The following is a 14,624-nucleotide window of genomic DNA, read 5'->3' as shown; positions in this document are numbered from 1 at the left end:
GGCTTATATCTCTATTATAGCCCACTGACTTGATTAATGTACACTCTGATTGGCCCTGTGAAGGTTCTGGGGGTTTACTTGATAGAGCAACTCCACAGGAACGTACAGACTGATGCTGTGAGGAGCAGGTTCAAGTCTACACAGACATCTTGAAGAGGAGCCACTGAAGTGGTTGGTTTATTTGGTGGGACTGGCCATAAGGTTAAAAAGAAGAGCTTTAGAATCTCAGAGTTGAAAGAGACCATGAAGATCACTAAGTCCAAATAACCAAGCTTAAATTCATTCTGCCAAATGCCTGCTCAGCAGCTGGCCAGCTACTCCTTGAGTATCAGAGAATTCTATAGAATAGAATTCTATAGAATTCTATAGCTCAGGAATCACTTTTAGTCTTGGGCCAGTCTAACTGTTCTTCATATGACACATATAGCAAGGATGACCAGCCACTAAGGAGATGGAGGTGGCCATTGCCATGAAGTTGGTAGAGGCTTTCCCACTTGATCCGAACTTGCTCAGGAGATGGGTCAGCTATCCCAGAGATCCCCAGAGGAAAACCATCAAGAGAAGCTTTGGTAGGGCAGAGGCTGGAAGAAAAAAATCTGATGGAGTCACAACAGGGTTAAAGCCTGTGAAAGTATATTTATCTGTATTTTAATATATTTATTTGGTTCAACTTTTTGAGGTAAAATGTGAATGTACGTAAATGAACTCTGATTAAAGTTCTTAGAACAGTTGGATCAGATGATAAATCAAATCTACTCAAGAAGTCTTACAGCGCAAATCTGTGAAGACCATAATTATGCTTCATGCTAAAATCTTCTCCTGGACTTCACATGTAAACAAAACTACATATTAACTTGAAGTCATCAAAAGTGCCTGGAAAAAACACATCTATGGCAGGTATAACACATTACATAGATTTTCTTTTTTAGCACAGAAAATAATTACTTCCACAAGAGGGCACCAATTGACATCTTATTCTCAATAAATGGAAGGCCATTTGAAATAATGGGCTGTTGTTTCATTTTATATTTATATAGTTATACCAAATATTTCAACATAATTCACACAGTATATTTGGGAAAATCACCTTCATTGTTACTGTTCCTCAAGAAAATAACATTTTAGGTTTCAGGAAGGTGTATTCCTAGTCTATGGAAAAAAGAAACCTTTCATGTTAAACTTTAGTACTGCTTAATTTTTTTTAATAAATATTAAAATGCATTTTAGAAAACTGAATTCATGCTATCAATATTTTTAGTTTGCTTCAAATGTGAAATCTGGCAAGATTGCTATGCTTTAAATGAAAAAAAAAAAAAACCAACAACAACAATGCTTCGATTTTTCTCCTGTTTATGAGGATAAATCTAAAAGTAGAAGGCCTCAGCAGTGTCTCGGGAGTGTTGCTAAATTCATAGGGGAATTACCATGCCACAATGTATCCTATGTTGCTCTATGGAAATGATCAGTAAATCGCTATTAGCTTAATCCTAGCATGAGCTTCCTAGTACATACACAAACACAATACACATTCACGTGCACACATACACTCAGTACTTAAGACATTTTACATACTTAGGTCTCTTCCACCCTTCATCTTTCAATTGAGTTATCTACTTGCTGTATGCAAAGAATAATAGGAGAATTGGCAGAAAAATCTGTTTACCCCCTGGGATAATAGTGTCAAATTAGTACCTTCCAGACACTGCTGAAAACTTCCATAAGTTAACATGTTTTTCCAAGTGTTGGTTTCTCTACACAAAGGAGGAAGTATTTAGCAATAAAAATTATATTTTAAAAAAGTGATATTTTGAGCACCTAATTGTCCCAGGCATTATACAATAATAATTGTACCATGCATATTTTATTTTATCCTCTTAACAACCCAATAACTTAGGTATTATCAATACTCCCATTTTATAGTTAAGAAGACTGAGTTGCAGAGAAGTTAAGTACTCCCCAAGTTTTCTTGCCCTAGTACAACCATGATTTAGATGCAGGTCTATCTGATTCCCAGGCCCCAAACTTTTAACCACTATTCTTCATGCCTCTCTGAAACCCAGCAATAACTCCATAATATTACCTGCCTTACACCTTGGAATTAGGTCCTAGAGTGTATCTAATGCCCTCAGGCTATGTTTGGACAAGGGTGAATCTAGAAAATCCATAGTCTCATTTGATGGATATCATAGGAAGTGGGAGAGATGAAGAAAAGTTATTTCCAAATTTTAAGTGGTTCTTGAAGCATCATCAGCCATCTCTGAACACTGTAATTAGGTCAAGGATAGGCACATGAGCCAAGGTACATTTCGGGATTTTTATCTGAACAACTGGGAAAGTAGATGGCATGAATCTTGAGTGGGGCTGCATAAGAACCCTGAGACTCTTCCACCTACCAGTTATTACCCAGAGAAAACAGAGTGGAGATAGTGACCCTGGGGATATCATTGGGCCAAGAATCAACAGGGCTTGAAGCCAGGTCTTTCCACTTGACATTTTTTAATTATGTAAGACAATATACTTCCTACTGGCAGAGCCATTTTGTGTCGAGTTCTCAGTCACTCAGAACTGGAGTTACCCTAGCTGATTCAGCCAGCTCAAATACAACAGTGTAGCAGGATATTGAGCAGGCTTTCCCTAACTTGGCAGCAAGTCTCAAAACAGAGAACAACACATGTGAAATCATGAAGTCCCTGCATTCTGAAAAGAGCAGTCAGACACCTCCCTCAGGACTTACAAGAAGTCCACAGAACTGACCCTCCCACATGTGACTGCCTCCTTCCTCCAATCTGATGGGAAGAGGTTAGGGTGAAAGTCAATCGATGCCTTTCACTCAGGGAAACTATAGGGTTTAGATGACAGATGATTTGCTTCTCTTTCACCAGGGAGAAGAGAAGGGTGTTCCCATCACCAAGGCAAGTGACTGGGAGGCTCCAAGAAAATAGCTCAGAGCATGGGACCAAATGGATGGATGCCCTGGTCACATGTCTGCTTAGGCAGTTAACTGGTTGATTTGTCCTTGTGCCTATCTGGGTGGGAAGAAAGCATGTAAAGAGAAAGAACAGAAGGGAGAAAGACGAAGGTTTCCTCTACTGTTGTTTGGTGGCAAAGATGAGAAAGTTGACTGTGGGTCAAGTGGGTACTGCAGAAAGTAGCAGATTTAGGCATCTGGCCATGCCCACAATGATGTCCTCCAGACAAAGGGATTCCATTAACAAAAAGCTGTAGAGTGATGATACAAGTGAATGGGAAGTGGGAGAGGTGGAGTTCAAGCTCGCTCTCCTGGTCAGGGAACTGCAGAGTGGATGGGTCCCAGAGGACCCTCTGAAGGACTCATACAGGGACCACACAAGAAAGATCACAAAGGAAGGAAGGGATTTAAATCAAATTTGAGAGTGATACTTTAAAATAACTGAGTTTTAATGGCTCAGAGTGACTGGAAATTTATGGGATCTATCCCAGATGGTATTAAGTGACAAGAAATGGAAAATGAATGAGGCATGGTTGAAGGCAGTGACTGGAAAAAATAAAACCTTTATATATTTATACCCCACTGAGTAGAGATTGCTCAGTAACTCTGGTGGGATATTAGAGAATCCCTCCTTCACCATACAGATACCTGAAAATGGATCAAGGGGCAATAAAATCTTTGGCAATAGGTCAGAAGTAGCAAATCCAGCACCAGTAGCTCTGTCTACAGTTACATTGCATTGTCGATCTTTCTATAAATCTTATTTCAGAAGACTTTGCTAGAATGGGGCAGGGAATGGCTGGGCCAAAGGGAAGGTCAAGGTGTTTATCCAATGATTATACAGGATGCATTAAACTGGACAAGTAGCCAGTTATCAATTTGGATTATTATTTTTGAGGAGATATAAGAAACTAGTCACTTTCCTATGTGAAATTGTATCTTATTCTTCCTATATGGCAGGAGATGTTAATTTTATTTCAAGTGTAATTTTATTTTTTTATTTTATATTTTTGGAGGGAGAGAGAGAATCTTAAGCAGGCTTCATGCCCAGGGTAGAGCCCAAAGTGGGACTCAATCTCACAACTCTGAGATCATGACCTGAGCCAAAATCAAGAATCAGACACTTAACTGACTAAGCCACCCAGACATCCCTTAAAGTACAATTTTAAATGATTACTCTCATCTTTAAAAATTCTTCAAGGGCATTGGAGACCTCTAGAATAATTTTGGAAAGGCTAGTGAAGTATGAGAGAATGAGAGGCTTTGCACTTAAATATCTAGAGGGACCAGCAGGCAGAGAATATGACCAATAAAATTGGGAGTCAGAGCAGAGTGCATGCCCCTGTCAAATGATGCAGCTGCTACTCAACCCCAGTTTACATTTGCTATGTGAGTGTGCATATCTAGTTTAGCCAAGTCTTCCAATTTTTCAAGAGAAATGAAAATTTCAGTTTTTTATATAAATCTCATCATTTCTAAGTGTTGGCAATTATCCAAAATTTTTAAGCAGCACTGTATGGGCCAAATGAAACACATCTGGGAGCTGATATGGCTGGTGGGTTGCCAGCAACCTCTGGCATAGGTAATGGGAAAAGGTGGTCAGAACTGAAAAATAGAATGAAGGCTCAGGGCCTGTCAGTCACTACTGTGCCGAAAATGAGCTTTGGACCAGAGGCATCTCTCACACTAGAAATAGGAACTTTGTAGGAAGTCTGAGGGATAGAGGAAGCAGGACAAATTCTGCTAATGCTAAAGAATGAGGCACTGGTGCCCCTAGGATGATGTCACTTGCCATAGAACACACATCACCTCAGAAAGACTCATTTCAGGCACCACTGAGAACAAGTAAATAGAGTAAAAACCAACTAAAGCCAGAACCAGCTTTAGTAACATATAGCCTAATGTGGTATGAGTAAGACCAAGAGGACTTTTAAAAAATGGACCAAATAATGAAAGAGGTATCAAAACAGGAGGTAGCAGAGATAGCTGGGAAGAGGAGAAAGATACAAATGCAAGATTGTTCAAAAACATTTAAGGCCCAGAGGAAGAAACTCTGAGAGCCATAAAGCTGAGTATCTTCCTTCCCTAGGATAGTATCACAGGGCTGACTTGAATGTAGATAGATTAAAGAGATGTTGGTCCATGTGCAGAAATGAGATCAGGGCAGGTTATGAATGGTTGTGAGGAAATGCTATAACCAGAAGCTGGCTCTGAGGTGAGCATCTTGGTTAAACACCCAATGCAAAAAAATAAAAATAAAAAAAAAAAACCACCCAATGCAGACAGGGCTAGATATATAAATTTTTATGACAAGAGCCCATCTAGAATTTGAATTATTGTAGTAGTCTCCTAACTGTTCTCCTTGCTGAACTCTCCTAAACTTGACCCCTACAGTTCACTCTCAACAAAGTGACTCTTTAAGACTTAAACCTGATCATACCACTCTTCCCCTAAAAATTCTTCTATGGCTTCCTTTCTTGCTTAGAGTAGATGCCAGAACCCTTCAAATGGATGATAAGGCTTTGATCTGGCCTCAGCTATGTCACATCTAATGTCATTTCCTCCACAAATTTTTCCCATTCTGCTCCAGTCATAGTGGCTTCCAGCCCATCTCTGAACACATCAACATATTCAGATCTTTGCACTTTCTGTTTGCTCTGCCAGAGGGTTCTTCTCCCAGATATTTGCATAGTGTACCCCTCATTTCCTCCTTGGTGCACATTATCAGAACATTCTTTACTGACTACACAATGCAAATAGCAGTCCTCCCACCTAGCTTTCTCTTTTTCCATAATTCTGCTTGTTTTTTTCACATTACTAATCATTATCTGGCATATTGGGGTTTTTTTTTATTTGCTTATAATTATCTCTTTCCATTAGAATGCAAACTCCATTAGGATTCTGTCCCCTGATGTATTCTCAGAGTCCAGAACAGTGCCTGCTGCATAGGAGGTGCTTGATAAATATTTGATGAATAAAGAAGTGAATGAAAGAATGAATGAATAAATGAATGAACAAAGTAAAAAACAATTCTTTTTTATTTTTATAAATTTATTTTTTATTGGTGTTCAATTTGCCAACATATGGAATAACACCCAGTGGTCATCCCATCAAGTGCCCACCTCAGTGCCCGTTACCCAGTCACCCCCACCCCCCGCCCATCTCCCCTTCCACTACCCCTAGTTCGTTTCCCAGTGTTAGGAGTCTTTCATGTTGTGTCTCCCTTTCTGAAATTTCCCACTCATTTTTTCTCCTTTCCCCTTTACCATCCACGACCATCCACGTCGAAGCAAATGGTGTGTATTTGTCGTTTCTAATGGCTGAGTAATATTCCATTGTATACATAAACCACATCTTTTTTATCTGTTCATCTTTCAACGGACACCGAGGCTCCTTCTATAGTTTGGCTATTGTGGACACTGCTGCTATAAACATCGGGGTACAGGTGTCCCAGCATAAAAAACAATTATAATAACCCCTGAAAAAACTGAGAGTCACAGACCAGAGAGCTACTTAGATTATTTTGAAAGAAATTTGGAACCTTGGGCAGTTTCCAAAATAAAAAAAAAAAAAAAGATTGCCCTTGTCTATTTCTTCTCTGTGATGAGTAATGTTAGTGACATGAAGTTGAAAGAATGGGTGGTTGCTTTCTGGAAAGAAGGAAGGCTGACTCCTTGAAAACTGTTGAAAGATCTGAAAGGAGTAGATAGAGTTCCAGGCTTGCATGAAGAGATTGACTCTGAAGTTGGCCAGTAAAGGACCCCATATGTGGGTTTACAACTAAGAGGACACTATGTCTAAAAACTGTTACTTAGCTCATGCCAGAATCTGTAATCAGGACTTATGACTTTTCTGGATGTCTTAACTTTAAAAAGTCCATGATTTAACTATATTTCTTTAGAATGCTGGCTGTTATCAAGATCTAGTAGTGACAGCAGTCCTTAGGGAGTGCTGACGGGCTTCCCTTATTTGCTAAGCATTTTTGTTTCTTCTGTAATACGTATTTACGAAACATGATGGAGACAGAGAGGCAAATATTTGAAAGCTTTTTTCTCATAGCTTTTCTCTTCCTTTCTCTTTCTTCAAGGTCATGGATATGTCTGTCTGTACACATAAGTATATTTATTTCCACTCACATAATTGTTTATCCTTAACCACCCTTTGCTGCTACAAGTGGGTGGGAAGGGGCTAGGTACAGGATGAGTAACTTAATTCATTACTTAATATTAGGCATTTAACATCACATTAATCAACCTCGACTGGAAAAGACCAAGAAACAAAACGACTCCCATGTTACTGTAATAAATGCCTATATTTGAGATGGGCAAGGCCTTTGCATTTCTAAGACTTATAGTTGCTTAGTGTTTTGAATTTTAACTTTATTTAGTTTCAAAAGTTTTTGAAGTTCCAGTGTAGAAAACAGAGCCTTGTTTTTAGAATAATTTTAATTCAAGTTTAATAAACTCAAGATGGATAAATGACTCAAAAACAATGAAATGTGTTTTTCTAAGGAAGCATATTAGGTTATAATACAAAGAAAACATGTGAATAAAACCACAAAGAATAAAATTTTTAATTAGAATATTTTATGGGCCCAGTTTCCCTTGTAGAATATATAGAATCATGTGCCAAATTCTCATTAAATGTAACAAAAACTATGCAGAAAAGCACAACCACCCAACAGTCAAAATATTACTTGAGACCAAAGAGTTGCTTCATTTCTTGCAATTGACCAAAACCTCATTTAGGTTGTCCTGTAATTGATAGGATTTTTTGTGGCCTCTACACTGAGAGAATACTCTGCTCTTTGGCTTTATCTAGGGAGTCCTCTCTATATCACCACTTCTCAATTCACTTACTCCACACTACTTTATATTTTAGAGACTTAGAATCCATTTCCTTTATTCATTCATCAACTCATTTAGGAAAAAAAATTGAACACTGAAGTTCAAAGTCCCCCACCTCAGGGGAAATAATGATATATGGGTCAAATTTTAGTCAAAGATTACAGTTTAGAAGATGAAATGACATGTATACATGTCATTATATTCTGCGTTTTGGTATGATTTTTGTTACATGGTTAAGTTCCATGGGAATTTAAAGAAAGGAACTATCATCTCTAGAAAGATCAGGAAGGCTTTCATGGAGAAGGTGACACATAAGCTGGACATCTAAAACTAGATAGAATATATAGCAAGACTAAAGACAAAAAAAGGGAGGAGGGTGTCGGTGGAAGAATGCAAAAAAGGAATTCCAAGTGGAAGAAATAACATGAGCTAAGTCACTGAAGCAGGAAAGGCCAGGAAGTGTTCTGGAAATGGAAACTAGTAGAGATTTTTTGAAACAAGTAAAAAAGGTGAGTGTATATGGAAGGACAGTTTTAAATCAGATAGTGTGCTTGAATGCCAAGCTGTGTTAGTTAGGAATGATGAAAGAGAAAACCTGACAAAAACATATGGACATTTACTATTTTCTTAACAAGAAATCTAGAAGCAGGTAATCTCAGAGTTGTATCAGCAGTTCAATAGTTCTCATGGACCGGGATCTTTCTACTTCTGCTCTACCGTCTTTAGGGACTTTTTATCTTTATATCTATCTCCTCTTGGTCACAAGATGGATGCAAAAGTTCCAGGCACTATACTTATGATGAAGACACAAAACAAAGAGATAGAATAGTAACCACCACATATGTTCTTTTAATCAGAAAAGCAATCTTTCTCAGGATCCCCACTAGTCTTATGTCTCATTGTCCAAAAATGAGGCAATGGCCACTTACAGCTGAAAGAGAGGCAGAGAAAAAGGTTTCTGCTTTTCAGCTTTTATAAGGGGAATAGCAAAGAAGAAAAGTGTTGGGGATGGCTGATGCCTTAGTTAGCCATCTGCCCAAGCTAGGGGAGCATTGTATGGGTCTTATAGGTAATAGATAGTTGTTAAAGATTTTCAGGAAAGAAACACAGAGTGAGGCTTTAATATGACTGATCTGGTGGTAGTGAAAAGAATGAATTTAAGAGCAGAGAAACTAGAGGCAACAAGAGAGATTAAGAACATGTCTCATTTTAAACATGTATTCACTTCCAAATGTGGCAGTTTGATGACAGAAATGTGAGTTTGCATCAGTTTTTTCTTTCTCCTGTGTTCAAATGGGTTTAAAATCACACTTAGTTTACCACACTGTGCTTTAGGTGGATAACACTGAACCAAGGTCTTAGATGCTAGCCTACCTGCTTACAGACTTCTCTACTTAGATATCCCACCATCACCTCTGCTTTATTACTTCCAACAGTGGATTTAAATGACCACTATGACAAAAATAATTTAGGCTGAAGGCATATTTTTGTACTGTGTCAAAGCATTGTATATTAAAGAAAGAATAGGAAGTGTGTTAGTATCATTCTTAGAGAAACTTGAAATAGATAGAAGTGATTCTAAGGCCAAATTTGAATAGGAAAAAAACATTATTCTTTATGTTATTCACAATTATAATGAGTCTATAATTCAAAGATAATATTTTCATTAAATAAGGCACAAAAAGTTTGACATGCTGCTGATACTTAATAATAAAGGACATTTACCATTCATGCTATGAAAAACATGGACAATTAAGAAAGAGCTTATCAAATTTACATATTACCTTCTTAATCTGGTTGCGAAGCAAATTTTATCATTTCCCTACCAGAATTATGTCAGGTATTAGAAGGATCTATGGAAGCAAAGTGTCTGCCCAAGCCCATCACTTATTCTTTAGTTATGCTAGATAATTTGTACAAGCTACTTCAAACTGGTTTTAGGTTGAAGTGGAGATAATTAAGTAAATAAATAAGAGCAAGGTATGCTAGAAGAATGGTTATAGGACCAGGAGCATGGCTTTCATAGTAAATGATGATTGGATCCGATGCCTAAAATGTAATGTGTTGTAACCCCAGAACTAAGGAGGCCACTGCTCCTACTTCCTGAGTGTCAGTATAGCAGAGTGGTGAGGGGAAAGGCTCTGGAATCATAATGTCTGAACATGTGACTTCTGGAGTCATCACATACTGGCTGTGTGATTCTAGAAAAGTTAGTTTCCTTTCTGTGACTCATTTTCCTCATTCATAAAGAAAAGGATTATTGTGAAGATTCAATAATAATCCACATGAAGTATGTGGAACAGTGCTTGGAGCATACCATTGTTGCTGCTGTGGCTATGACAACTACTACTACACTATGTTACTCCTACTGCTGGTGCTACACACTACCACTACCACCACCACCACCACTATTACTTGTACTACTGCTTCTATACTACAACTATTGCCCGGCTGCTGCTATTATTATACTACTACCACCATTGCTACTACTACTACTACGTTACTACTATGACCACCAGTACACTGCCCTCTTTTAGTATGTTTTTTCCTCATGTCACTCTCTGTTCCTTCTCAGCCTCCATTATCAGTTCTTGCTCTTCTTCTTGAACTCCTATCATATTAGGAGCATCATATTAGTATTAGAATCAGCATTGTATTAGTATTAGTATATTAGTTCTAGGGCTCAAGCCTTTGTCCTTTCCTTTTATCTTAAATCATTCCTGAGGTGATACTGGTCAGTCCCATGGTTTTAAATATTAGCTACATGTTGAATCACTCCAGCTTTAAGCTTTTTTTTTTTTAATTCCAATACAATTTACTACGTTCTATAGAAGGACACAAATTAAAGACCAAATGTGGACTCATATCAGAGACTTGACTTGAATGACCAAAGATGGCTCTATATAAACTAGTGAGGATAAACAACACTCAGCAGTGATTGACAAGAAAAATAGGAAAGAAAGAAGAAAGATGTTTCAAGACTGTCATCAAAGACACCCCCCAAGACATCAGGGGAACTTTGCTAGAATGATATAGAAGCCCACTTAGATTCTGCAGTCTTCTACTGGTGAAGGAGGAGGGGCCGGAGGTTCTGTAGGGCTGGCCACACTAGAAGGGACTTGCTCCAGATCCAGAGTGGAGGATATCGCCCTGGCTTCATCACTTTTCTTAGTAAATCGCTCTTTTCTGGTGGCCATGGTGACTCTGCGTCTGCTCACCTTGGAGGCCAGGTCTCCATGGGGCAGGTTGTTGCCATTGATTGTGGGGCTCTTCTGAGCCACGGCCTTGCATGCAGAGGACTCAAGGAATTTGGGTTCACCGCACCTGTGAATCTTTTGATCCCAGTTCAGCTCGGCATAGGACCCCTTCCACACTTCAGCTCATGGTCCCGGGAAGGAATGCCCCATACAGACTCCGTACCCACAGGGCAGCTACACCTCCTCCTATCTGTCAAATGTTCTTATTATCAAATTGTCTATTTCACATTTCTACTTAGATGTCTAACAGACATTTTAAATAATATGGCCAGAATGAAAGTCCTGATCTTCTCTCAGAAATCTGTCCCACATACAATCTCCTCTATTTCTGTTTATGGCAACTTCATCATTCCAGTTATTTAAGCTGAAAACCTCAGACTCACCCTTGACTCTTTTCTTCTCTCTACCATCCATCAAGAAATCATGTTCCCTCAATGTTGAAAACATACATGGGTTTTGACCAGTTCACACCATTTCCACTGCTACAATTCTAGTCTAAGCAACCATCATCTTTCACCTGGACATCCAAAATAGCCTCCATAGTAGACTGCTTGCAAAAATTGCAGCAATTATTCCCCTTGGTATAGCATACCCCATTGTAATTTACTTTTGGAGCTTCTCCTGTCAAGATGTGGAATTTATTCCTCTGGTTCTTTGATTTGTATAAACCTCATAACACACTTCAACTAATATAATATACCCCCAAGTGATGGCAGGCCAGTTTTGAGCGTAGGCTTCAAGAGATCTTGCACACTACTGCTTGTTCTCTTGAAACCCTGCAGCCATCATGTGAATAATCACTTGGCCCAGTCATCCCTAGTCCAAGCCATCAGCTAAGCAGCTCCCTGAGGCAGAGCCACCCAGCAGACCTGTAGCCAAATGCAAGCAAGACCAGTAGAACTGCCACTTCAGCCCGTTCTAATTTGCCAATCCACATAATTGTGAATTAAATAATAGTTCTTATTTTCAGACACTAAAAACTAAAAAATGGGTGGTTTTCACTAAGCAATAGCTGGTGGATACAGCTTCCTAACACATGTCCCTGCTGCTACTCCTGACCTCTAAAGTCTATTCTCAGGACAGCCGACAAAAATAACTTTTTAAAAAACATAAATCAGAATCATATCACTCTTTTTCTCAACACTCTACAATGGCTCACTTTACAGGGGAGTGTAAGACTCTAATTTATATGGCTTTCTGTTATCACTCTGCCCACATCTCCTACTACTCAATCTTTTGTGTTTTCCATTCCAGCCATATTAACTTTCTTGCTATTTCTTGAATACACTGGACACACTCTTGACTTAGGAATTTGCTCTAGTTGATCACTCTGCCTGACATGCTCTTTCTTTATAGAACCCTTTGGCTAACTCTCCCTGTATCTTCAGATGTTTTCTCAAATCTCATGTTCACAATGAGGCTCTCTACTTAATAAAACAGCCTGATTCTCATCCCCAACATTCCCAGTCCTCCTTTTCCTGCTCTACTTTTTTTCTATGTTTTTCTTTCACATCATCTTCTAATATAATATATAATTTACTTAATTATTATGTTTATTATTTGTTGTATGTATCTCTATTATTCAAGGTTCTCCAGAGAAGCAAAATCAATTGAGCGTGTGTGTGTGTGTGTGTGTGTGTGTGTAGAGAAAGAGAGACTTATTTTAAAGAATTGGCTCACCTGATTGTGGGCACTGGCAAGTTTGAATTCTGGAAAGCAGGCCAACAGGTTAAAGATGCAGGGAGGGATCCCTGGGTGGCGCAGCGGTTTAGCGCCTGCCTTTGGCTCAGGGCGCGATCCTGGAGACCCGGGATCGAATCCCACATCGGGCTCCCGGTGCATGGAGCCTGCTTCTCCCTCTGCCTGTGTCTCTGCCTCTCTCTCTCTCTGTGACTATCATAAATAAAAAAAAATTAAAGATGCAGGGAAGAGTTGATGTTGCAGCTGATGTACAAAGGCAATCTGAAAACATACATCCTTCAGGAGATCTCAGTCTTTTTCTCTTAAGTCCTACAAATATTGGATGAGTCCCATTTAAATTATGGAAGGTAACTTGCTTTAATCAAAGACCAAATAATCTCATTATAAAAGTACCTCCACAGTAACATCTAGACTGGGATTTAATGAAATATCTAGGTGCCATGGTCTACCCAAAGTAATAGATAAAATTAATCACCACACTCTCTTTTGGTGAAATATAAGTTTCTTGAGGAATTAAATCTTTTTTTTTTGTCTACTAATATATCTCAAGTGCCTAGAACTATGCCTAGCACAGAGTTGCTGCATATATTAAATGAATCAATGAATGAATGATTGAGTCTTTAAAAATAAAAATAAAACTCAACAGGAATATTATGAGAGTGAGTGGAACTTGGTGAGGTTAGTCCAGAAAGGTTCCTGAAGGATGTGTGTTTTACAAATAGTTTTGAAAGGAGACTGGGATATTATTTGGCAGAAGGAGGAGTGAAGAAACTTCAGGAAATCAGAGTGATGTGTATGTTGGCTCAAAGTAGGGAGAAAGCAAACACTGAGTGCCCTCTAAGATAACCACATCATATGTAAATAAAGGGACGTTTTTCAGTTATCCCTGAAAAACTAAACACTTCCTTATTATCTCTTGAAGTTCCAGAGACTCATTTGTCTGTCTATAATATTCAAAAATCATGGTCACTCAAAAATTTGAACTTTTTCCAAGTGAAATAAAGCATTTATACAAAGCAGATGCACGCAACATAACCTTCAATCATGATTTTCCCGTAGTCACAATAAGATTACTACAAATAAAAGAAGCCATGCCTTAGATCAAACTAGCACTTAAAAGCCAGGTATAACTTGATGACTGTATTAAAGGTACCAACCAAACCTAGGCAGTTTTCTGTAGAGACAAGAATTCCTGGTGCAGATCTACCACCAACTTTACTTAGGTGCAAGATTTTCCTAACATCTGACAATCATTAGGGCACAGGGAAGTCCCAGGCACCTATTATTTCTGCCCAAATCCAGAAATTACAGATTGGCTGGAGAAGCCATTTTTAAAAAATAATTATTTCTCACTGTGGTGAATTAAATCAATGTCACAAAAATCATCTCTGGCAATCTCTGTTCATCCATACATCTCTTTACCTGTCTACCAATCTTTCTCCACATCCTCTACCAAGTTCCAATGTTTTGCACACTAAAATGATCCACTGGCATCCAAATTACATTGTAAATGCCAGTCAGTCTGCTGGTCTTTGAGTCAAGGTCAGTGTGGGCTGTCTGCTAAATTCAGAATAGGGAGAGTCTGCTAATCAAGGCACATCAATTCAAACTGCCCTTCAGACTTGAGTGGTTGCAAATCTTTCTGTGAGCACAGTTTAGAAAGTGGTATTTATTTTATTTGTTTTTGAGAGGCTGCAAAGGCCATAACCTCCTCATGGGATAAACTGCCAGAATTGTATATAACCTTCAAGAACAAAAATCTCCAAAAGTCAGGCCATCTGGGGAAGGCAATGACATTTCTGAATATTCATTGTTCTCTTTTGACAGTAGCACAAAATATTGGAGCAGATT

General features: G+C 38.6%; 1 protein-coding gene across 1 annotated transcript; it reads right to left on the bottom strand.

Moving 5' to 3' along the window:
* Window positions 1-10,859: 10,859 nt before the first annotated feature.
* LOC119871595 (myocilin opposite strand protein-like) lies at window positions 10,860-11,613 on the bottom strand. The gene is made up of 2 exons (XM_038535465.1): window positions 11,590-11,613; window positions 10,860-11,099 (listed from the first exon to the last, which is right to left on the bottom strand). The coding sequence occupies exons 1-2, from the start codon at window positions 11,611-11,613 to the stop codon at window positions 10,860-10,862; spliced, it is 264 nt and encodes an 87-aa protein (XP_038391393.1).
* Between the last annotated feature and the right edge of the window lie 3,011 nt (window positions 11,614-14,624).

Source organism: Canis lupus, chromosome 4, assembly GCF_011100685.1.
Source record: "Canis lupus familiaris isolate Mischka breed German Shepherd chromosome 4, alternate assembly UU_Cfam_GSD_1.0, whole genome shotgun sequence".
Lineage (NCBI taxonomy): Eukaryota > Metazoa > Chordata > Mammalia > Carnivora > Canidae > Canis > Canis lupus.
Note: the sequence above shows the minus strand (reverse complement) of the source record. Positions and strands in the feature narration are given on the sequence as shown.

Coding starts and splice junctions, on each gene's coding strand:
- LOC119871595 (XM_038535465.1), bottom strand. CDS start 11,613: ATGGAGGCTATTTTGGATGTCCAG. Junction 11,100..11,589: donor AGGCTATTTTGGATGTCCAG/GTGAAAGATGAT, acceptor TCTGCATGCAAG/GCCGTGGCTCAGAAGAGCCC.